The sequence below is a fragment of the Mus musculus genome, chromosome 1 (genome assembly GCF_000001635.26).
Source record: "Mus musculus strain C57BL/6J chromosome 1, GRCm38.p6 C57BL/6J".
Taxonomy (NCBI): domain Eukaryota; kingdom Metazoa; phylum Chordata; class Mammalia; order Rodentia; family Muridae; genus Mus; species Mus musculus.
Window position 1 is genome coordinate 34,718,009 of NC_000067.6, and position 25,715 is coordinate 34,743,723.

The 25,715-nt window shown below is 45.3% G+C and overlaps 1 protein-coding gene and 1 pseudogene across 7 annotated transcripts in view; both read left to right on the forward strand.

Moving 5' to 3' along the window:
- Arhgef4 (Rho guanine nucleotide exchange factor (GEF) 4) overlaps positions 1–25,715 on the forward strand; it is a 134,806-nt gene that overhangs the window by 40,060 nt on the left and 69,031 nt on the right. For 6 of the 7 annotated variants that reach the window (XR_003954968.1, XR_003954966.1, XM_030253603.1 and 3 more), the window contains 2 exons: positions 3,696–7,151; positions 14,101–14,400. Coding sequence is in view for 5 of the 7 variants with exons in the window: in XM_030253603.1 (XP_030109463.1) it covers positions 3,696–7,151; positions 14,101–14,400 (3,756 nt within the window). In the remaining 2 variants the exon portion in view is untranslated. The remainder of the gene's footprint in view (positions 1–3,695; positions 7,152–14,100; positions 14,401–25,715) is intronic. The other variant, XM_030253604.1, reaches the window with a different exon arrangement.
- Positions 22,085–23,578, forward strand: Gm51813 (annotated as a pseudogene).

Sequence of the window (25,715 nt, forward strand, 5' to 3'; positions counted from 1 at the left end):
AGGTCAGATGAGGATGTCTAGTGTCCTGTTCTATTCCTCTCTGTTCTACTCTCTTGAGACAAGGTCACTCGCTGAACCTGGGTCTCTTTTAGGTGAGTCCTAGGGACCCAAACTTGGGTTCTCATGGTCACCTCCCAGACCCAGATAGGATTATCTTAAAAACATGTTTTCAGGATCTGGGGGGATAGCTTAGTGGTAAAGTGCTGCTGTCCAAGCATGACGGCCTGAGTCTGAGTCCAATACCTGTGAAGAGTCAGGCACGGCGCGTGTGTTGATGATCCCAGCAACAGTAAGGCCAAAAAAGGCACACACTGGATGGCCAGACGAGCTCTCACAGTGATCTTAAAGCCAATCAGACAGCTTCTGTCAAAACACAGTGTAAGGTGCTGAAGGAAAGGCATCTGAGAATGACTTCTGACCTCCAAATTCACGTACACACACACACACACACACACACACACACACACACACTTTTAGTCTGAGGTTGATTTTCATCCATTCACATGGAGGGCCAACTGAATTAATTGGTTCATCCAAACCAATAGCTTTAAAAACCTCCTGGTTTTTCAGTGTTTATTCCCTTTAAGGAATACTAAACACGGTATTCCCGTACCTTGCAGACTATATCGGGGTTTTAATATGGATACTTTGGTAATCTTAGATAGTTTTCCCCCTAGAGGCCTTTATATTCCTTGGGACTCAGCCAAATCTCCCTAAACACCTGGAAGGTAAGGTAGGGTTCACCAGCCATGAAGACCTGCCCTAACTGCAGCCTCTCCCTTCGGGGTGAGTCTGATCCCCTGCTTTCTCAGCAAGCACCCTACCCTCTAAGTCATTTCCATATCCTCCCTGAATAGCATCACTCTTAATGTCCCCTTTCTTACCCCAGCTCCTCCCGGCCTTGCCACACATCTGAAGGTGTGTAATTCATGCTTCCTGATTTTCTACCTCAGTTCAAAGCATTGCACATCATCAGTTTGGGTGTTTGTTAGTTTCCTTTTCCCAACTATGGAGAATTAAAAGCAATTTTACTTTAAGAAATCTCTTCCATCAACTCCTGGGGAGCTGGAGAGATGGCTCAGTTCAGGTCCTCAGAACCCACGTTAAAAGCCTGGCTATAGTGTTCTCCTGTAACTCCGGCAATAGTGACATGGGCAGTGGAAATGGGTGGACCACCAGAGCTCACTACTCACTGGCAAAGTTGTAGGCCAATGAAAGACCCTGTCTCAAGCAAAACGTAGATGAGACCTGAAGAATCATCTCCCAAGACTGTCCTCAGAACTCCATAGTTGTATCATGCATACATGTGCAACGCGCGCGCGTGCGCGCACACACACACACACACACATCCTGGGGAAACCATACTTGGAAAGGGTACAAAATTTGAGTTGTCTTGACTAGATTCGGGAACAAGTGGCTATGCCCATAGCCTGGGGGATGAGGGAAATTTTGATGGCTGAATAATATAACCTCACAGTTGAGGCTACTGCATGTACTGAGAAATGCTAACAGGCATGCATAGATTGAGAACATCACTACATGGTGCCAACTACAAAATTTATGCTTGAGAACCATGTAGTCCAGTTATATTTAAACACACCCCCCCCCACGTTTTGTGTTAGGCTGCATTCATGGCTATGATGGGCCTTATGTGTTGGATAGGGTTCACACCAAAGGGAAGAAGCCAGACCACAAAAGACATACTGCAGAATTTGCCCAAGTCAAACTTCAGGCAGATAACTCAAGACTAAGAGATATCAAGATCCCTGACCCTGGGAAGGACCAGGAGGTAGGGCACATTGCCTGGAAGGGACAGGGACCTTTAAGGGGACATAGAAATAGATTTTTGCAGGTGGGTACCTTTTTTTTTTTTTATAACTCAGATCTGTACTCTTTAAATGGATGCAAGGGAATTCATGGCTGAAACAGTGGATTAAGAAATGTATAAGCTGGTCACCGGGGCACATGTCTTATCTCAGCACTCACTGGAGACAAAGGCAGGTGGGTCTCTGTGTTTGGGATCAGCCCGCTCTACAGAGTGAGTTCCAAGCCAGCAAAGGCTATATAATGAAACCTTGTCTTAAAAAAAGAAAAGTGTAGCTAGAGGGCTGGCACAGTGCTTCCTTTGTAAACAAGAGGGCCTGGGTTTGACTCTGCAGAATCACACAAAAGCCAAGTGCGGTGGGCAAAGAGGGCTGCTTCAAGACTTCCAAGGCAAGGCCAGCTGGCTTAGCCTACTTGGTGAAGTTCTAGGCCAATTAGAGACTCTGTCTCAAACAAAAAGGCAAGCAATGCCAGGCCTTCGTGGCTCCCAGATGTGGTTGATACAGTTTCTGCCTCGTTCCCTTAAGTTGCCTTGAGCATACATAGCATCCCGTGTCTGCAGTCTCAGGACTCTCTGGACTCCCCTTGTTTCCTTTCCTGCCTCTGGCCATGGGAGCTCAAGACAAATTCAAAGAGTGAGAGCATTTACTGTAAACTACTGGGCTGCACAAGAACAGACAGAGGCGAGGGCAGACAAGTACTCATCTGCCTCTTCTTGCTGGATACCTCACAGAAGGGCAGGCACTCCTCGCCGTGACTCATACAGCACACTCGTGTGTACTTCAACTGCTCTTGCATGCATGGCCTGTTCTGCCTTTTGATGGCTTTGTTTTAACTTGTATGACATTTTCTCCCCATGGTTTGGGTTTCTTTTCATTGCTTTTCCCTTTTTCATCTTTATGTATATATGTGCGTATAGGTGTGTGTGTGTGTATGCATGGATGGGTATGTATGTGTGTGGTGTATATATGCTTATGCATTTGTATGCTTGTGTTTGTGTGTGTGAATGTGAGTGTGTATATGCATGAGTGTATGTGTGTGAGTGTGTGTACATATGTGTGGAAGGATATGTATGGGTATGTGTGGTGTATGTTCATGTGTGGGTGTCATATTTTTATTTGTATGTTTGTGTGCATGTGTGTGCAATGATTGTTCATGTTTGTATACTTGTGTCTTCATGTGTGTGTCATATTTGTATTTGTATGTTCGTGTGTGTGTGAGTGTGTATGCATATGTGTGTGGAGGGATATATGGGTAAATATGTGTGGTGTATGTTCATATTTGTATTTGTATGTTCATGTGTGTGTCATATTTCTATTTGTTTGTTCGTGTGTGTGTGTGTGTGTGTGTGTGCAGTAATTGTTCACATCTGTGTATTTGTGTGTTCATATGTGTGTGGGGGTATATATGTACCAGAGTATGCATGTAGAAGTCAGATGACAACCTTGATTGTCAGTCCTCGATTTCCGCCTTGAGATCAAGTCTCTCTTATTTATTGCTGCCGACACCTAGTTAGCTAATCCTCGAGCCTCTAGCTATGCTCCTGTCTCTGCCTTCCACCTTGTCATAGGAGTGCTGGGATTACAGATTTGAGCTACTGCACGTGGTTTTATTTCAGTCCCAGAGATCCAAACTAAGGCTGTCAGGCTTGCATGGCATGCTCTGCACAACGAGGCAAGGTCTCTGCCCTCTGTGCTTGTTTCCTGTGTTAATGCAAGGTAGCTCGTGGTCCTTTGCTTCCTTCCTGGGGCTATCTGGGAAGTGATGAAGGGCATTTTCTTCCTATGAAAGAAAGGTGTGCATAATGGTATAAATGTGCTTGCTGACGTCCTGGGAACTTTCCTCTGATTCTTCTCTTCTTGCCCTTCTAGACTCCAGAGCCAGGTGTGCCCCCTCCAGGTGAGGAAGAGTGTGAAGACAACCAGCTCCACCCAGGCCCTGCAGACTCGGAGGAACAGGAAACAAACCCCGAGGACTTGGAGACACTGTCCCATAAGAGCGAAAGTCGATCCGGATCCGATACAAAAACAGATCCCTTTGAAAGTGCTTCTGAGGCGGAGTCCCTCCCGGGTGACCTCACTGGTGGAGTTGGCCTCTCCGAAAGAGAAGCAGGCTGGGGATGCCCTGAGGACTCAACAGTTAGACTTCCCCAAGGGCGGCATTTGGTCTGTGACGAAGGGCTCCATACAGAGGAAGAGCCGGATCTACCCTCAGGCTTAAAGGCAGGTTCTCAGCTAAGTAAATTGCACATGTTGACTGCTGGAAGACGGGATGAAGCATGCCCCTGCAGCCGTGTGGCTAGCTTTGTACAGGAGTCTGTGCCAGCATCTGTGTGCTTCTCGAAGCATGCCAGCAGCAACAGCAGTCCCCACCTGCAACAGGCCAGGTCTAGGGGCTATCTGGATGCCCCTGTGGTCTGTCCTTGCTTTCGTCGACACTGTGAACTAGGTCAGAGCTGGCCACAAATCCACATCAGGACTGCAGCAGCAAAGATACCTCCCACAGGCTCACAGCACAATGACTTCCCTCTGTGGATCAGGACAAAGAAGGGGCCTGCTCCGAGGTCCACAGTGGGCACAGACTTGTTCTGGGTTCATCCCTTCCTTGACATAGCCTGTCAACCTCGATTGGGCACACCTTATCTCTTAGACACCAAGTGTCACCAGAGTACCCCAGAAAATCTTGGTGCCAATGCCAAGCCACCTCAAGGGTACCTCTGCTGGCAGGTAAAGACTCTGGTCAGGGCCCATTCTATAGCTTCATTTCCTTTAGGTTGTCCTAAAGAGCCTCTGAAGCAGAAAGGTACAAATTGGCCCTACTTGCGGGAAGGGACAGAAATAGAACCCGACCACCCAATCCTTCACAAAACCCAGTCTCCTGGGCCCACCCAGCTGTCTCGTTTACTTCCTACTTCTCAAAGCAGGGCCCCTCCTTTGCAGGGTGAGTGCAAGCTGAGTGATTGTAGCTTTAAGAGGGCATCTCCAGACACACCCTGTGTAGGCCTTCCACTGGAAAACCAGGTAGAACAGGCTTCTAGGTCATGCCCAGCCCCTTCCCACCTTACTTCAGAATTGCTGAAGCTCAACAGCCAAGAGGAAGTGCCCAGGCCGGCTGAATGCAAGCCAGGGCACAGCCCAGAAAGCAGACTTGAGGAGCCCAAAGGTGTCCACCCTGATGATGTTATCAGTAAACAACAGTGCCTGCTAAACATCTCCGGAGAGGCAGGAAGCCAGACGGAGAACTACCCATCAATGAGTGCTCTCCAGGAGGAGAGAAAGCCGCCTGATAGGGCCTCCCTCTTCCCACAACACTGCTGCCATGGTGAGGTACCTGTGTGCAACAGAATGCTTGCAGGTTCCTGGGAAGAAGAGAGCGATAGCGCCTGTGCCCCAAGGACAGCCCTGAAATCAAGTGTCATTGGCTCTTTAGAAGCAGCAGAAGAGGGAGTGGTTCTAGACCTCCAACGCAATGGGAAGGCCTTGCAAAGTCTTTTGGACTTCCCAACATTGGAAGTATCTCACCGCAACCCTGGGAGTGAGTGTGCACAGGGACCTGGGGATGACCCGGAGCCTTCCCCTTCTGGCCAGCGGCAGGCTCCAGGAGCCCACGGGGCCTCCAGGCACAGCTGCAAATTCATTATGATAGCAGTAAAGCAGGAAGGAAGGCAGACTTCTACAAGGAAGGCTCACTGTCTCATAGAACCACAGTGTGGGCACCTTCCAGAGAAGGGGACAAGCGCCACGGCTTATGAGTCTTCCAGGGCCTCAGAAATGCCCGTGTTTGGCAATGAATGTGAGCTGCTGGGATGTCCAGGGGCAGAGGTGGATGGTGGGGCTCTTCAGCTGCTGGCCCAAGGCATAGAGCACGTGAGAGTGCCAGTCTCTAGGACTTCTTCGGATGACACTTTGAGCTCAGAGGAGACACTGGAGGGCGAGCTGCTTGGGGAAAGATTGGACTTAGGGTCTGAGTGTGTACACACCGAGCAGAACCAGGAGTTGCCCAGCTCAGATCGCAAACGAGGAAGGTGTGGCACAGGCGATGCGGAGAATGCGGAAATCTGCGCCTGCGCGGGCGAGGTAGAGGGTCCCCTTTCAAGAGTCTTGGCTTCAAGCACCACAACACTGGAGTTCCAGGAACCATGCGGTGGGTTTCAGCAGAGTGTGCTGGAGTCAGAGCAGCACCCTGCCTGTCTTCAGATGACCCCTTTAAGAACTGACATGCCCTGGTCCAGGGAGATGCCTGGCGGGGACATACCCTACAGCCAGGCCTTAACCTCAGAGGACTTGAACCCAGTTTGCCCTAGCCCCGAAGAAAGGGTCCCCCACAGTCCCTGCCAGGGGGAACCACCTCTGCACCACGTGCACCAGAGCGTATCTCTGGAGACCAAATCTGGTGTGATTCAAGTAGGGACATCTGGGGACCTCAGCGGTGAAGGACCTTCCCCAGAAAGCTACAACATCAAGAGACTGAAAACAACAGAAAGCAAGATCAAAGCCAGGCTGGCCTTAGCCCATAAGACCTTTACCAATTTTTTTGAAGCCAAAGTTATGGAGAAAACAAATACTGGCTCTGTCAAAGGCGAGAAAGAGAAGCGCAGGCGAGCCCGGGGCTCCTGGCGTGCGTTTCTGAGAAGCAAAGATGCGGAAGGCTCCAAACGACCTGCTTTAGTGAGTGGGGTTCCAGAACCAGGCTTTCCCCAACTCCTCTGCTCTTCCCCACCAGCCACCAGAGGCCACTGTGAGAAGTGGACGATTGACACCGACAGCCATGTATTTGGGGAGCACTGGACACCCCTAAACTCCCCTGCAACTCTGTCCTCCAGCCATCTGGCTTCTCCGGAACACCGGAGGAGAAGTGAACCGACCATAAGACGCACTGCTGCCCAGGAAAGCAGTACGCACCTCTCTTCTGGAGTCTTCCCAAAGTCTTCCTGGCTGACCTCTGCCACCAGCCCCGGAGCAGCGCAGATTGACATCAGTTTTGCCCTCCCCTGCAGCTCTGCCTGCCATTTGACCTATGAGAACCAAGGCATGCCCTGCAGACCCACAAGCCCCAAACCCAGGAGTCCCATGGCTGGGGCGCAGAGGATGGATCTCTGCCTTAGAGGCAGGACTAGTGCTGTCTCCATGGTCTCTCTCAGAAGTGACAAGGACGCCAACAGAAGTTCAGAAGTCCCCGAACGGCCCAAGGCATCCAAGGCCAGGGCGAGCCTCTTACTCTCTCTGCAAACACTAAACCAGAACGACCAGAAGGAAGACAAGAGCCAGTGCCAGTGTTACCATGGCCTGGGCACAGTGCCCTTCCTTAGGGACCATCCTGGGAATGAGGTAAGTGAGCTGTTGGTGGTAACAACTTGTTCATTACCTAAGACAAGTGGAGGGATGTTCCCTTGAGTTAGTAAGTGTTTCTGGGGCAGGGGCTGCTTCAGCTCAAATGGCAATGGGCTCTCTGCTCTCACAATGTTCAGTGAGCTGAATTCAAGTGGTCAGGCATGGCTGCAGTGCTTCAAGCTACTAAACCACCTAGATTTCTTAGTATTGGTCTCATAGAGGTCAGGCTGGCCATCGTCTTGCAGTGTAGCCAAGGAGGGCCTTGAGCTCCTGATCCTCCTGCCCACACCTCCCAAGTGTTAAGGTGACAGGCATGAACCACCATGCCCAGCATTTTGTGGGGTGCCAAGCATTGAACCCAAGGCCTCATGCATGCTAGGCAGTCACTTTACCAACTGAGCTACATCCTTAACACCCTTTGCATCACTTTTAAGGTAAAATTTAAAAAAAAACATTCAATATTAAAAGACACCATAGGGAAATTTACTTCACTGAATCCAAATACAGAATACAATATAACATTATAAAGCTTCAACACACACACACACACACACACACACACGGAAGGATAGGGCATCTGGAGGGTGGTCAGGGCTTCTTGGAATGTCAAAAGTATGTATGTAAGTGCAAGGTGACTCCATCACCACCCTCCAAGGATGCGTTTAAACCCCCATTTGCAACTCGCATGTCCAATGGCAGAACTATCACCACACAAATAAGGCTCAAAACTCAACAGTAAGATCACAAAAAACATGTCAAGTTTCAATTACCTTTGCAACTTTACAATATTGCCATAGACATAGATGAGACAGCTTGAGGATGACCCTAAAGCTTAAATGCAAGGCTGGGCTGGCATGATGTCTCAGCGGCTAAGAGCTCTTGCCGCTCTTGCGTAGGATTAATGTTCAGTTCTTGTACCCACCTCAGGAGGTTCACAACCACCCATAACTCTAGTTCTGGGGGAATCCAAAGCCCTCTGCTGCCCTCCAATGGAGCCTGCATGGGCATGTGCGCATACACACAAATATAAAATGAATCTCAGGCACAGGACTCGCTAGTGTCATTCATGGCTGGCACACACAGGCTGGAGGTTGTTCATTAGTGTCTTCTGGGCAGTGGTGGTGCACACCTTTAATCCCAGCACTTGGGAGGCAGAGACAGGTGCATCTCTGTGAATTCAAGGCCAGCCTGGTCTACAGAGCAAGTTCCAGGACAAGCCAGGCCTACACAGAGAAATTCTGTCTCAAAACAACAACAACAACAACAACAACAACAACAAAACAAACAAACTAACAAAAAACAAAACAAAACAACAAAAAACATCATTAGTGTCTTTACTGCTCCTTTGCCTTGTGACCGCCTAAGGTCAGGTATGGGATTTTCTAATTTGGGGTTTTGTGTATTTTAGGCTTATTTGCTTTCATACGAGGGATGATCAATCTGTAGCTACACAGCTTCTATTTTATATCATGGACAGAGCTGTAAAGCAATGACTATCAAGTGTAAGGACATGCAATGACTGTCATCAGCAAGATACACAAATTCCTTGCCCTTGAGCTAAATTCCTTTCTACTCACATCCTCCCGGCCCTGGTTGAACTACTTCCAAGCCCAGTCAATGGTTACATTTCAAAAATGTTATATTTTGAGATTGGCTATTTACTTAGCCTAAGTCCTTTGAGACCTGCCTAAGTTGTTTCATGTATCAATAACCCCTTTTCATAGCTAATTAATAGTTTATCTTTAACCATTCATCTATTAAGAAACATTTGGGCAGCTTTCAGATCCAACGTATCACAACTAGAACTCTTGTGAACGTTTATGCACCACACCATGGTGGGTATACATTTTCATTTCTGGTCAAGAGCCCACATGATTGACAGCTCACAGGTCAAGTACGAGGTTAGAGTTTGAGAAATTGCCAGGGAGGTGGCTGCCCAGTTAAAGGATAAAGACTAGAGTTTGGATCCTCAGAATTCATCGGCATGCCAAACTGGCATGGTAGCCCACTTAAAGCTCCAGCCCTGGGAGGCAGAGACGGGGACCTTACAGTGCCCCGAGGCATTATCTGCCAAATGTTATTCTTTTGATTATGTTCCCACAATGCAATGTACTTTGAGCATATTACATCATCCATGCTCTGCTAATGACTCTCTTTTGTTTCCATCCCATCAGTCCCTCTGTCCTCTACCCAGTTTCACCTCCACTCTCCTGTCATCCATTTTATATGTGATTTTTATAAACCTAAAAAATCAGGGCCCCACCGACGAGAGAAAATATGTAACAGTTGTCTGTCTCGGTTTGGCTTAATTCCACTGTGCAGGCAAACCACATTTTCCTTATCCATTCCACTGTTGATGGACACAGAGTTTGGTCCCTTATGTAGCTCTTGTGAACAGCGTTTCAGTAAGCATTGATGTGCAGGTGTCTCTGGGATATGTTGACTTGTAGTCTTTGAGGTCATACCGTAGGGTAGGGCTATTTTTAGTTTTGTGAGGAACCTCCATACTGATGATTTCTGTACTTTGAGAAAAATTTGTTAGGGTGTGAGATTCAGGTAGAAGTTCATTTCTCCACCTCTGGGTAGTCAGTTACTGCAGCACTGAATTGCTTGCAGTATTAGGTCTTGAATGGGCCATATGGGTTTCCACTCCTGTGTCTTCAATCTGTGTCTATCATGTGCTCAGTTCCACAGGATCTTAGTGACTGTCAACGAACAACGCCTTAAGACCTAGTAAACGGACTATTCCCACTTTCCATTTCTCAGAATTATTTTGTTCTAGTTCCTTTGCATTTCCATACCAAGTTTAGAAGAATCTTAACTTTCATCTGCAAGCATCTTTGCTTAGACTTTGGTGGGAGCAAGGTTAAGCGGTGTGAACTGAAACCGAACAGGAGTCTTTACCATGCTGAATAACTGATAAAAACAGGGTCTTCATTTTCTAGATCTTCTTGTCTTTCCGTTCTAGACAATTTTGGTTTGCTTTACACATAAGCTATTGTAAATGGCGTTATATCTTAAATTTGAGGTTATACACATTAATTGCTGATATGTAGAAATGTAAGAGATCTATGTGTGTCAACTTGTATCTCATGCCATCTACCAAAGGGACAGATTGTTTTCCTTCCATTTCCTTTTCTTGCTTTATGTCAGTGGCCAGAGGGTTGGTGCTATGTTAAGCACCATGATGGGAGCAAGGTTGGTCCCTAGTCATGGAAGAAAAGTGGCCAGTCTTTCAAGACCCCATGTCCACTGTAGGGTTCTGTGGATACTCTTCATCATAATGAAGGTCTGCCCCTCTCTTCCTAGTCCATTCAGAGTTTTCTTTGTATCAAACCTGAGTAGCTATTGTACTATGTTAGTTTTCTTCAATCCACCGATATATTCATATGACTTTCCTTGACCTCTTAAATGTGTACAGTTCTGAGTTCTTAAACATTGACCTTCCCTTTAAGTACTGAACATGTTCCTTTTAGTTATAGTGTATAATTCTCAAAACACTGTTAAATCACATTAGCTAGTATTTAAAGAATTTTTACATGTATATCTATGATGGCCATATATTTGAATGGATAGTGACTGGGGAGTGGAATTGTTTGAGAAGAATTAGAAGGATTAGGAGGTGTGGCCTTGTTGGAGGAGGTACAGACACTTATACCACATATGCATATACACACACAAATTATAATAATTATTCATGGACTATAGTTTATGTCTCCATTTTAGTTTTTCTGTGTTTCACTTCTCTGGTCTCTTCTGAAAATCTATGGGCTACCTGAATATTTTTTTAGAGTTTAATTTAATGTTTATGTCATATATTTGATTTTTAAGTGACAGGAACCAGGTATTGTGTTGTATACATGCACCTTACCATCTACTGGTCCCCTAGTATAGGCATTTCGCCAAGTTAAGGGAAATGTAGAAGCTTTGCTTCATTTAAATCCCTCAGTCTTCCTTGCTTCAGACAATTATGTCTGAAATAATTTCTTCATTACAGTAAGAATTCTATCAGCGTGATAATGTTTGCTTCACATAAAAAACATAACTAAATGTCTCTGTATTTCCCCCAGGTTTCTACAAATAACAGCAGTTATTTGTAAATATATAATTATATCATATAATGTAATATCCTATGATATTAAATATCATACATATCTGTATGAGATATATATCACATCATCCAATATATCACATCATTTAATCAGGAACTTAAAACATGCAGCTAAATCAACTGAGGAAATTCCTTAAGGTAGTCACCAAGAGTTCTGGGAGGAATAGTGTCCTCCTGTGAGGCTCCCAAGTAAAAGAATAGATAGCAATGATAGAGATGACATCATCCAATCCATTGCTCCTGACATCAAGCTAGAGTTGAGAAAGTTAATTGGAATTAATTGTAGGACTAGTTCATTTTAAAAATTGTGTGTGTGTGTGTGTGTGTGTGTGTGTGTGTGTGTGTAAATCCAGAGGAGATTGTTGTGTGCCCTAGAGCTAGGGTTAAAGGCAGTTGTGAGCGCCACCCAGTGTGACTGCTGACAAGCAAACTGTGCCTCTTCAAGAGCAGTAAGTGTTAAGTATCTCTCCAGGCCCTTACTTTCATAGTTGAAGGGTATTTTATCTTTAATTTCTATGTAATTGAAGATATATTTTTTTATTAATTTGATGAGAATTTGATACAATATATTTTCATCATATTCATCCCCCCTCCTTCCTGTAACTCCTCCCAGAGCCTCCCTCACCTCTATGTCCCTTCCAACTCTTTATCTTCCTCTTCCTCTTCCTCCTCTTCCTCTTCTTCTTCTCCTCCTTCCTCTTGTTCTTTTTGATCTTCATCTTCTTTCCCTTCTGATCCCCCCTCCTCCCCCTCCTCTTTTTTTATGATACAAAAAAATTCAATTTGTGCTACTCCACTGAACTGAGATCAACATGCCAGGGGTCACATGTTTAAAGACATTTCTCTCTTCTCTTCTCTTCTCTTCTCTCTTCTCTCTTCTCTCTTCTCTCTTCTCTCTTCTCTCTTCTCTCTTCTCTCTTCTCTCTTCTCTCTTCTCTCTTCTCTCTTCTCTCTTCTCTCTCTCTCTCTCTCTCTCTCTCTCTCTCTCTCTCTCTCTCTCCCTCCTTCCCTCCTTTTCTCCTTCCCTCCCTCCCTCCCTCAGAAATTTTTGACTAGGTTCTCAGCCAGGGATGGGGCTCATAAACCCCTTCCTTCTCTGTGTCAGAAGGTTGACTGGCTTGATCTTGTGCAGGCAGCCACAGCCACTACAAATTCATGAGTGCAGTGATCATGTCTTGTATGGAAGATATGGCTTGGCTCCACTCCTCCCCAACCTCTGGCTCTTACATACTTCTACTTCCTCTTCTGTAGTGGTTCATGACCCTTGGGGGTGATATAGATGTCCCACTTATAACTGAACATTCCACTGACATGTATTCTCTGCTCTTTAACTAGCTGTGAGTTTCTGCATCAACCGCCATCCACACAAAGAAATGTATGATAAAGTCTGGGAGCTGCGATAACCTATGGGTAGAGAGATAAGAATGTAGAGGGCAGTTTGAGTCTATGTCCATTTAGCAGAATACTAATAGTAAGGGGCTAGAGATGGTTCCCCAGCCATAGGTTCTTGGCTAGAATTGCAGTACCAAGCTCATATTTCATCCTGTGCTGTGGATCTTGAAACCAATCAGAAACAAGTTGGTTAAGCCCATAAGATAGTTTGTGCTTCTGTTGGATGCATGGGCATATCTTGCAATGCTGGTCATTATTGCAGCTTACAGGGTTACACAGCCAGGAAAGACTGTTGATGACCCCCTGCCCCCAGGGGCCTGCATAGGACCTTCCAGTCCTGTGAGAGTTAGCCAGCAAGGAGGAAGCCTTCCGACCAGTACTGTGACCAATGTGTGTGCCATCTTCAGCAACAGGGATATAATGCCAAGTCTCAGTGGGCAACAAGGGGTTATGCTGATAGCCTATATTGTTTGAGGGTCTGTGGGACATCTCCAACACCTTGAGGAAAGGTGTCCTTCACCTAATACTCGCCTTTTTATTTGGTAAGCTATGGCTTCTGGGAGAATCATAAACCCCAAAGTATGGAAACTATGGTTATATTGGAGTTTTTGATTGAGCTGCTTTTTAATGGATGAGTTTTTGTGACCAGGGCAATAAGAGAGTTTCTTCTCCCAGAGAGTTGGTTTCAAAGAACAGACGGTGAAGATATGAACACAAAGTCCAAGTATTATGCTGCTCTTGAGAGGATTTATTTTGAAATGGTTGCGATGCTGAAGTGCTGTCCCTGAACAGTTGGAGTGGCTGGGGAGGTGAGAGCTGTATCTGCCCTGTTTCAGTTCTCTCTGCTTAAGCAAGAGCTCTGGATGCAAAGACAGCTCAGTTTGGAAAGTGCTCTCGTCAAAGCATGAGGACTTGAATTCAGTCCCCAGAACCCACATCAAAAAGCTAGGCATGGTGGCATGCACTTGCGATCTCAACCCTGGGGAAGTGGGCTTGCTGGCTGGCCAGCCCGGCTCAGTGAGCCTCAGGTTCTAATGATCAACGCTATCCCAGAAACTGAGGTGACTGAGTCTAAAGAGTGACCCCTGAAATCGACCCCTGGCCTCCGCATGCATGTGCACATGTGTTTCAGCACATACACAGATATTTCTAATGGTCATGTCACATTCATTAGGTACTTTTACAGATTCGGCCCTTGACCAAATCAGAAGGCTTTCTTGTCTGAAATGGTCTTATAGTAGATGTTATAACAGAAATAAGATTTATTTTATGTCTAATGTAGTACTTTACGAAATGGCTGTGAATGAAGTATCTCATTGCAATCTTCACTTTAAAAATAAGTTGAAATAAAGTGTTGTATTTGAAAGACTCTGGGGGAAGAGGAGCATCGCCAGTTGATTTATGCTCACTCTGGTCTCTGATGTCGTCTCCTCTGCTCTCTAGAGCTACATCGCCCAGGAAAGCCCGCCAGACAAGAAGCGCAATTGTTCCCATGATCAGAAAACTTACACAGAGCCTCCTCACAGGCCGGTATCTGCCACTGAAGTGACACGGACCCTCCCCTCCATGTCCGCAGAGCAAGTCCCCAGAGAGGTCCCTTTACAGTTCAGGAGGGCCCCTCAACACTCACACTTCAGCTTCGATGACATATGGCTCGAAAAGGCTCAGAGGAGGAAGCTGAAGAAACAGATGCTGCTTAGACGACAGATGTGCGCAGAGTTAGTGCCTGAGGACCCAGTTCAGGTAAGCTGGCCCCAGGCCAGGCATCCTCTGACATGGCCTGGATGCTTGCCATTTCCTGACTCTGTCCTGCACTGAGGACTGTCACCCTTGGCCACCCAAGTCACAGAAAGTGATCACTCTGATCCTATGTGTTAGTTAGTCTCCTGAGTGCCTGATATAAATCAATATATAAAGACAAAAGGCTTGGGGCCACGGGGATATCTCAGAAACCAAATTGCTTAAGGACCTGAGTTCAATCCCCCAAAGTCACATTTGAAAAAAATAAAACAGGCTTGGTGACATGTTTGTACTCCAGCTGTGTGGACGCAGAGATAGATGGATCCCCAGGAGCTCGCTGACAAGAACTGTTTTCTGTTTTGTTTTGTTGTTGTAGAAAGGTAACAGGTGCTGTCAAAAACACAATGTCTACAGTTAGAGAAAAATTGTATTTAGGACAGCCATCGTGAAAATAGAACTATCATATGGGCTGGCTCCTCCCCCACCTCCTAGTATTTACCCAAAGACTTGAAATCAGCGCCTTGAGGAGACATTTGCAGACCATCATTCACCACAGCAGTATTATTCACGGTAGCCACGATATGGAAATTGAAGTCCACCAACACATGAACAGATACAGAAAGTGTGGCTTATTAATGTGATGGAATGTTGTTCTAAAAGGAAAGCCGTTTGTGTCCTTAGAACCAAGGATTGCATTGGAGAACAGGATTAGATGTGAAATCTGTCAGACACAAAGGACAAATATCACGTCTTCTCACAGACATGACGTCATACTGTTCACACACTCTGAAGTCACAGAGGCTGAGACTAGAATGATTACCAGCAAGGCAGGGGCTGGAGAGGCCAGAAAGAGAATAATCAAAGGGCCAGTGCCTGTTACACGGGAGGAATACATTTTATTTTTATAGCTCTCGCTCAGCAGAGTGAATAACTGGAGGCCATACATTGCTTTTAATTTTTTTTAACTTGTCATTACTTAGTATGTGCAGGCATGTGCGAACGTACGCACTGGGAGGTGGATGACAACTTGCGGGACTCAGCTCTCTCTGGCTCAGCGGCAAGTGTCATCGCCTGCTGAGCCATCTGACCAGCCTCGATCCCATACAATTTACTCACTGAGCAAATAAATCCCAATATTCTTTCCATAGAAAATGTCAGATATTTGAGGTGATAGATGAGTTAATTAGCTTGATTTAATCATCTTGTATTCTGTTCAAAATCACGTGACCCTGGGTGTGATGGTTCATGCCGGCATGCAGGAGACTGAGCAGGAGGGTCATAAATTTGAGGCCAGGCTGCGCTAACAGGGAGACTCTGCCAAGAAACACAGGACAGGGAAGAAGATTAGAAGTGGAGCGCTCACCCAGTGTATGCAAGGGTTCCACCTTCAGTGTTGACAAAACCCTCTGATACCACGTTATGTCACACAGAAGCAAGCAAGAATAACTTCTACATACATATTTTAAACTATTTTAAAAGAATTTGTATTGTGGTGTGTGTGCCTGTGTGTGTATGTGTGTGTCTGTGTGTGTGCGCGTGTGCCTGTGCGTGTATGTGTGCACGCGTGTGTGTGTGTGTGTGCATGTGTGTGTGTGTGTGTGCATGTGTGTGTGCATGTGTGTGTGTGTGTGTGTGTGTGTGTGTGTGTGTGTGTGTGTGTGTGTGTGCATGTGCTGCAGGTGCCCTTGTAGTTCAGAAATGGCTGTCAGGTCCATGAAGCTGGATTTACAAACGTTTGGGGACCACCTGAGGTGGGTACTGGGACGTGAACTCGGGTCCTCTGTGAGAGCATTGTGTGTACTTAACCACTGAGCCATCTCTCCAGCCTCACTTTAACATTTATTTTAGGTGTAAGTCCAAGGCAAAATCTGTGTGAGAAAAGAAACCAAATGGATGTTTTTCAGATCCCCAAGGTGATGGGTGCATTTTTACATTAAGGCTTCCACTCCTTGATGTGATGGAAAGAACAGGTAAAACTGAGAATATGAATTAAAATTTTAAATAAAAAACCCAGTAATAATTGCATTGGACAACAGTTATGTGGAATATTAAGACTTCACTGATGATGATGTCTGTTTGTTTAAGAAGGATGCTTACAAATGAACCCAGATAAGGCGATAACATCTCTTTTTTTCCATTTTTTATTAGGTATTTTCCTCATTTACATTTCCAATGCTATCCCAAAAGTCCCCCATACCCACTCCCCCACTCCACTACCCACCCACTCCCACTTTTTGGCCCTGGCGTTCCCCTGTACTGGGGCATATAAAGTTTGCGTGTCCAATGGGCCTCTCTTTCCAGTGATGGCCGACTAGGCCATCTTTTGATACATATGCAGCTAGAGTCAAGAGCTCCGGGGTACTGGTTAGTTCATAATGTTGTTCCACCTATAGGGTTGCAGATCCCTTTAGCTCCTTGGGTACTTTCTCTAGCTCCTCCATTGGGGGCCCTGTGGTCCATTCAATAGCTGACTGTGAGCATCCACTTCTGTGTTTGCTAGGCCCCAGCATAGCCTCACAAGAGACAGCTACATCTGGGTCCTTTCGATAAAATCTTGCTAGTGTATGCAATGGGTCAGCGTTTGGAAGCTGATCATGGGATGGATCTCTGGATATGGCAATCACTAGATGGTCCATCCTTTCGTCACACTTCCAAATTTTGTCTCTGTAAGTCCTTCCATGGGTGTTTTGTTTCCTATTCTAAGAAGGGGCAAAGTGTCCACACTTTGGTCTTCGTTCTCTCTTGAGTTTAATGCGTTTAGCAAATTGTATCTTATATCTTGAGTATCCTAAGTTTCTGGGCTAATATCCACTTATCAGTGAGTACATATTGTGAGAGTTCCTTTGTGATTGGGTTACCTCACTCAGGATGATGCCCTCCAGGTCCATCCATTTGCCTAGGAATTTCATAAATTCATTCTTTTTAATAGCTGAGTAGTACTCCATTGTGTAAATGTACCACATTTTCTGTATCCATTCCTCTGTTGAGGGGCATCTGGGTTCTTTCCAGCTTCTGGCTATTATAAATAAGGCTGCTATGAACATAGTAGAGCATGTGTCTTCTTGGTTGGGGCATCTTCTAGATATACGCCCAGAAGAGGTATTGCTGGATCTTCCGGTAGTACTATGTCCAATTTTCTGAGGAACTGCCAGACTGATTTCCAGAGTGGTTGTACAAGCTTGCAATCCCACCAACAATGGAGGAGCGTTCCTCTTTCTCCACATCCTCGCCAGCATCTGCTGTCACCTGAATTTTTCATCTTAGCCATTCTGACTGGTGTGAGGTGGAATCTCAGGGTTGTTTTGATTTGCATTTCCCTGATGATTAAGGATGTTGAACAGTTTTTCAGGTGCTTCTCTGCCATTTGGTATTCCTCAGGTGAGAAATCTTTGTACCCAAACTTATGGGACACAATGAAAGCATTTCTAAGAGGAAAACTCATAGCTCTGAGTGCCTCCAAAAAGAAACTAGAGAGAGTATACATTAGCAGCTTGACAACACACCTAAAAGCTCTAGAACAAAAGGAAGCAAATTCACCCAAGAGGAGTAGACAGCAGGAAATAATCAAACTCAGGGGCGAAATCAACCAAGTGGAAACAAGAAGAACTATTCAGAGAATCAACCAATCGAGGAGCTGGTTCTTTGAGAAAATCAACAAGATAGATAAACCCTTAGCCAGACTCACTAGAGGGCACAGGGAAAGCATTCTAATAAACAAAATCAGAAATGAAAAGGGAGACATAACCACAGATCCTGAAGAAATCCAAAACACCATCAGATCCTTCTACAAAAGGCTATACTCAACAAACTGGAGAACCTGGATGAAATGGTGAAGTTTCTAGACAGATACCAGGTACCAAAGTTGAATCAAGATCAGGTTAATGATCTAAACAGCCCGATATCTCCCAAAGAAATAGAAGCAGTCATTAATAGTCTCCCAACCAAAAAAAGCCCAGGACCAGATGGGTTTAGTGCAGAGTTCTATTATACCTTCAAAGAAGATCTAATCCCAGTTCTTCACAAACTATTCCACAAAATAGAAACAGAAGGTACTCTACCCAACTCATTCTATGAAGCCACAATTACTCTGATACCTAAACCACAAAAAGACCCAACAAAGATAAAGAACTTCAGACCAATTTCCATTATGAATATTGATGCAAAAATCCTCAATAAAGTTCTTGCTAATCGAATCCAAGAACACATCAAAACAATCATCCATCCTGACCAAGTAGGTTTCATCCCAGGGATGCAGGGATGGTTCAATATACGGAAATCCATCAACGTAATCCAGTATATAAACAAACTCAAAGACAAAAACCACATGATCATCTCGTTAGATGCTGAGAAAGCATTTGACAAAATCCAACACCCATTCATGATAAAAGTCTTGGAAAGATCAGGAATTCAAGGCCCATACCTAAACATGATAAAAGCAATCTACAGCAAACCAGTAGCCAGCATCAAAGTAAATGGTGAGAAGCTTGAAGCAATCCCACTAAAATCAGGGACTAGACAAGGCTGCCCACTCTCTCCATACCTATTCAACATTGTACTTGAAGTATTAGCCAGAGCAATTAGACAACAAAAGGAGATCAAGGGGATACAAATTGGAAAGGAAGAAGCCAAAATATCACTTTTTGCAGATGATATGATAGTATATATACATGACCCTAAAAATTCCACCAGAGAACTCCTAAGCCTGATAAACAGCTTCAGTGAAGTAGCTGGATATAAAATTAACTCAAACAAATCAATGGCCTTTCTCTACACAAAGGACAAACAGGCTGAGAAAGAAATTAGGGAAACAACACCCTTCTCAATAGCCACAAATAATATAAAATACCTAGGCGTGACTCTAACTAAGGAAGTGAAAGATCTGTATGACAAGAACTTCATGTCTCTGAAGAAAGAAATTAAAGAAGATCTCAGAAGATGGAAAGATCTCCCATGCTCATGGATCAGCAGGACCAATATAGTAAAAATGGCTATCTTGCCAAAAGCAATCTACAGATTCAATGCAATCCCCATCAAAATTCCAACTCAATTCTTCAACGAATTAGAAAGGGCAATCGGCAGATTCATCTGGAATAACAAAAAACCTAGGGTAGCAAAAACTCTTCTCAAGGATAAAAGAACCTCTGGTGGAATCACCATGCCCGACCTAAAGATGTACTACAGAGCAATTGTGATAAAAACTGCATGGTACTGGTATAGAGACAGACAAGTAGACCAATGGAACAGAATTGAAGACCCAGAGATGAACCCACACACCTATGGTCACTTGATCTTTGACAAGGGAGCTAAAACCATCCAGTGGAAAAAAGACAGCATTTTCAACAAATGGTGCTGGCACAACTGGCTGTTATCATGTAGAAGATTGCGAATTGATCCATTACTATCTCCTTGTACTAAGGTCAAATCTAAGTGGATTAAGGAACTCCACATAAAACCAGAGACACTGAAACTTATAGAGGAGAAAGTAGGGAAAAGCCTCGAAGATATGGGTACAGGGGAAAAATTCCTGAATAGAACAGCAATGGCTTGTGCTGTCAGATCGAGAATCGATAAATGGGACCTCATAAAATTGCAAAGCTTCTGCAAGGCAAAAGACACCATCAATAAGACAAAAAGACCACCAGCAGATTGGGAAAGGATCTTTACCTATCCCAAATCGGACAGGGGACTAATATCCAATATATATAAAGAACTCAAGAAGGTAGACTTAATAAAATCAAATAACCCCATTAAAAAATGAGGTGATAGCATCTTAACTACAAAGCTGTTGCCAGGGCCGGGGATACTGTGCCTCACAGTGGTGGGTGCTTGGTGTTCACAAGGCCCAGCATGCCCTCCCCAGAGTAAAAGCAGAAACTCACTGGGCCCTTGCTCTCTTCCCCTGCTCAAAGCAACAGCTCAGTATTTAGGGATTCAGTGTTTGACCTTATAGCCCACTGCTACAAACGTGATAATTAAGCTGGAGACCAGAACCTTCAGGAAGATGTCAGGGACTTTGGGAATGGTGGCAATTCTTGACTTAGATAGAGTCATCGGTTATAGCTCTTCATCCCTTTAAATGCAACTAAGGCTTAGAAGGTTAGCAGCAGCAGGGAATGCTGGGGCGTCTGTTCTCCTGTGACCACCAGAGGGCGCTGTACTGCCTATCACCAGCCCTTTCACAGCGTTCTAAAGTGGAATATCTCAAGTCAGGGCCCCGCTACAGATGGACAGAAACCTGTCCCATTCAGTTGCAGTTCACTTATTAACTTTGCTTTTAAATAGCCTTTTCCACGGGGCTGGGGAGATGGTTTAGTGGGTAAAGTGCACCCACGTTAAAAGCCACGTGTGGCCGGCCATACACGGCTGTGACAGTAGATCTGGGAAGTGGCTGCTAGTTGAGCCAATCTGCGAGCTCTAGGATCAGTAAAGCAATGTTATCTCAACAAATAAAGTGACGAGGGAGAAAGGAATGTCAACCTCTGACCTCCATGCATGCGTATGTGTGCCTAAGCTTATGTGCACCTGTGCAAACATGCACTCGAATGTCCATGCACACACATGCACATATACTCACACACACAGTGTACACACACACACACATACACAAACACACACACACATATACTGACACAGAAACACAGACATACAGCATACACACAGAATGCACACACACACACACACACACACACACACACACACACACACGAGAAAACAGAAGGAGCCACACGTTACAGGAATGCTCTCATAACTGATGAGAACTTGTTCACACTCCTGCACTCCTGGCAGGAGTGTTTCAGTGGAGGAAATGGCTGTTAAACCCTAGTAATAAAAGACCCTGACAGAATTTAGACCAAGGAAGTTTGTCTTCCCAGTCCACGCTTTAACCACGACATGAGACAGCCTCTCTCGGCGAAGAGCACAGATGTATTTAAAAGATCTCCATCTGGAATTTGATGACTGTCCTTTGGTACTTGATTATTATTGATGACTGCGTGGTAGGAAGACTCTAATGTGTCCTTGGACATGTCCTGTGTATGTGTCAGCCGAGAAGATGAATGACATCATTTGGTGGGATAGGGAAGACAGGACCTGATGTCATCATGATGTCATTATGATGTCATTAGGCTTCACAATGGCACCCTAGGAATGTGTGGCTTCCCAACAACAGACTGTGAAGAGACACCTTGACCAAGGCAGCTTTTATTAAACAGCATTTAGCTGGGGGCTTGCTACAGTTTCAGAGGGTTAGTCCATGATCATCAAGGCAGGAAACAGGCAGGCCCAGCCCTGGAAAACAGTAGCAGAGAGTTTTAGATACCGACCCAGAGGCAGCAGGCAAAGCAGAGGGAGGGAGAGGGAGGGGCTGACATGTGCCTACCCTCAGGGACACACCTCCATCAAGGCCACACTTTGCAATCCTTTCAAACAGTCCAACCCAGGACTAAGCATCCAAACCTACGAACCTGTGGGGGTGGGGGCGGGGAGGGGCATTCATATTCAAACCACAGCAGACAGGCATCTCGGGAGTCAGAATATCAGTGAGACCAGGCCTTTTAGTGTGAGGGGATCCTTTCATAGCACAGCTGTGTGACCTTAGGATCTAGGATGCTGAATACTGTAGGTTATCAAAGGTTGACCTAAGACAGGGGCTTTAAGTTCACCGTCTCACACCAATGGAGATTAAGGGATGTGGATTCTCAAGGGAGTAAGCCAGCTTAGGTAGGTTTTCTATCGCTTCAATGAAAACATCATGACCCAAAAAAAGGAAAGAAAGGATTAACTCAGCTTATACGTCCAGATCATAGTCCATCATAGTCCAGCCCCCCACAGGCTGAGCCCACCACCTTGAGAAAATGCCTTACAGCTGGATCTCATGGAGGCATTTTCTCAACAGAGGCTTCCTTCCTCTCTGATGTCTCTAGCTTGTGTCAAGTTGACACACAAAACCAGCCAGTATGGATGCTAAGCGGAAGCAGGCTTTATTCAGGACAGTCACAGAAAGTGAAAACTGAGCCATTAAGGAAGAGTCATTAAGGAAAAATGAAAGGGACTCCTGGGAAGGGAGATGGAGATGACGCCTGAATTTCTTTGCCTGAGGCCTTTTATACAGCCAAGGCAGAAACTCTGAGACTGGTTAATTCTCATGGGCCAAGCAATCAGAGGGCCCACATACCCAACCAGGGATACAGTCAAGATCATGCTCCTAAGCTGTTCACCCAGTTAGATCTGGTTGGAACCCAACTCTGGCCATCTCAGACTCTGACTTTATTAGTTATTGACCTTGACTGTCTGCTCGCTCTAGTCTTTTGGTAGGGGTCACTCCCCTCTGACCTTGCAGATGTCTGAGTGCTGATAATTGTACTAAGCATTCTTTGTTCTTCACATCTACTAAAAAAAAAAAAAAAAAAAAAAAAAAAAAAAAAAAAAATGAAGAAGCCATTCTTGGTTACATCATTATTTAGCTCCAATTCTCTGGAGTGGTCTGGAATGGTCTCCTGGGAGAAATAGTCTCCTTAGAAGCTATCCTGCTCTGTTGAAATTAGCTACATTGTTAGACGGTCTGTTGACATTAGCTGCAGTCGAAACAAGACTAAGAGGAAAGACAACCGAGACAGAGCAACCATAGTGACAAGAATGGAGGCAGCAGCTAAGGTTATCCCCACATCCTGTCCCACTCCCCTTCTCAGCTGACTTCCTGGACCCTAAACTCCAGAGACCGGGTCCTGCATGGCCTAGAAACAACAAGGGAACCCTGCAGAGAAGACTAGCAAGAAGAAGCAGGCCTCACAGGAAAAAGGAGATATCCTTCCCGAGAGAGCTGGGGAGGCAGAGCTACAGGCGTAGGGCAAATGTCTGGAGGTCCCGATTCCCCCATGAAGAAACCCCACGAAGGAGACTGCGTCATGGTCAAAGCCATGAAGAAGGAGCAGCTGCCAAACCCAGGACCAGCGAAGAATCTGGTGACTGGTGGCACATCCCCACCCCATAGAATCTGTCCCAGAGGAAGTCTTCACTGGCCACCAGCAAGCTTGCAGGGTACCCTGAGCCCTCTCTCCCTCCAAGGCTGGAATGAAGGAGATGTATTCACTGTTTCTGAGTGTTTTGTTCTTGGACCATTGTGCTCTATGTTTATGTCATGAGGGATTAGGAAAACATTTTTTTTCAGGAAAAAAAAAAAGAGGAGAGAAAAAGTGGGGGGGGGGGGGTGGAATTTGCTTGCCTGCAGTGTCCACGATAACCTCCTTTGCCAACAACCTCTAATAGTTTGTCCTGGTTATGGAGGGATGTAAGGCTTAATGGACATTATTCATGAAAAAAAAAAAAAGGATGCTTTCTGTCATCCAGTATGTTGAAGAGCATTGCCTTAGGAGTCAAAGTGTTTGGGTTCTAGTTCCTCTCCTTCTTAGGGGTACTGAGGTATAGATTTAGTAGGGTCATTTAGCTTCTCTGGATTCTGAAACAGAATGAAACATGTATAAGATACCTCTGACTCAAAAGTCCTATCCCTGCTGTAAGATGTTGCTCATCATCAAACTAAAAGTAAGGAGGGCCTCATGGCCAAGCCTCCATTCTGTAAAACTAGAAAAACCGCCTTAGAAAGAGAAAGTGTGGAGTTTGAAGGTCATACACTAAAGCAACAGAGTCGTGTGTGTGTGTGTGTGTGTGTGTGTGTGTGTGTGTGTGTGTGTGTGTTCTTTATATATATACATATGTCTTCATATATACATATGTGTATATATATATGTGTGTGTATATATATATAGATATACATACATATATATATACACACAAACACATGAATACACACACACATATATATGTGTGTGTGTATATGTATGTATATATGTGTGTGTGTGTGTGTGTGTGTGTGTGTGTGTGTATCTTCCTGGGGTATGGAGTGGAGCTGAAGAAAATAACCAAGGAAAAATTTTGACTCCACGCTCTTTCTTTTCTGGGCCCCAGTTAGATCCTAGCTGCTACAAAGCTGCCCTGGCAACAGTGTGGGTGGGCCTGAGGAAACAGGTTCAGTCGTGCCCATGTGGAGGCTGCTTCATGTGGAGGCTGCTTCAGATGTAATCAGATGCTAGGTATATTGTTAGGGAGCAAGGAAAAAAAAGGAGAGAAAGAAAAGAGATTGAAGGTTTATTATGACTGCCCAGCTGTAGCAGCAGGTTCTTGGCAATGGAGTCTCTGAAAGGGATGGAGAAGAAAGACAGGAAAATCTTTCCAGGGCTCACTTGCCCAGGTCTAGTCTGTGACAACTGATGAAGAAATGCACGACAAGGTAGCTTTGGTTGCCAGCATCTTTACTCTAGTTATTACCAGTTTAGCCTGGATCTTACTGAATGCCACTCATAAGTTAATGGCAGGGAGAGCCAGGCTAAGAATCACTCAAAAGAGCAAGGCGCTGCAGGCTCTCTCCACCCTCTTATCTCACAGACTCCAGTGTGCATTATTATGACCAGCAGGCTTACAGATGTGCGTGCCAGGGGAAGGGGTGAGTAAGTGTATTCTTAGTTCTAGGCTGCCACACAGATTAGGGAGGGAAAGATGAGTGGGGAAGGAAGAGAGAGGTGAACCCCTCTCCGGCCTCCCAAATCCTTGACTCATTTGTAATCATTTAACATTTTATAATACCTTCAACAGATCTTGAAGGGACAACATCTTGTACCTGGGATGTGGGAGCGGGATTAGAATTGAAATTCAGCTTTGTGTTCATTGACTCGAAGGTGCCTCTGGTTCATTCAAATAGACAGGTCTGGAAAGTAAAGATGAAGGAATGCACAGAGCTGATGCTGGAGATGAAGTATCCTCTGGGAGCCCATTTTCATGCAGGAGAGGAAGCGGAGCCGGGAGACATGCCCCAAGACATTTATAAAGGCAGTTAGTTAGCCTTCCCTCCAGGAAAACTTTGCCTTCATTGGGATGCTTTTTGCTTGGTCAGCCTCTAGCTGCTTGCAGGTTTTTGTCTTTAGTTTTCAAAGCTGCTTGTTTGGGGCCTGGAGAAATGACTCAGAGGTTAAGAGCACTGGCTGCTTTTGCAGAGGACCCAGGTTTGGTTCCCAGCACCCATGTTAGGACTCAAACAACCATCTGTAACTTCAGTTTCAGGACATCCGATGACCTCTTCTGGATTATTCAGGCACCTGCATGCATATAAACTCACACATGCCCATGCACATAAACATTAAGTCATAAACCAATACATCTTCAAAGCTGTTAGTTTACACTGCCCCTTGGACCTGGCAGACCAGGGCCTTCCTAGCTGAACTTTTCTGCACGTCATGTTTGTGTGTCAATGGTTTTATCCCATCTGG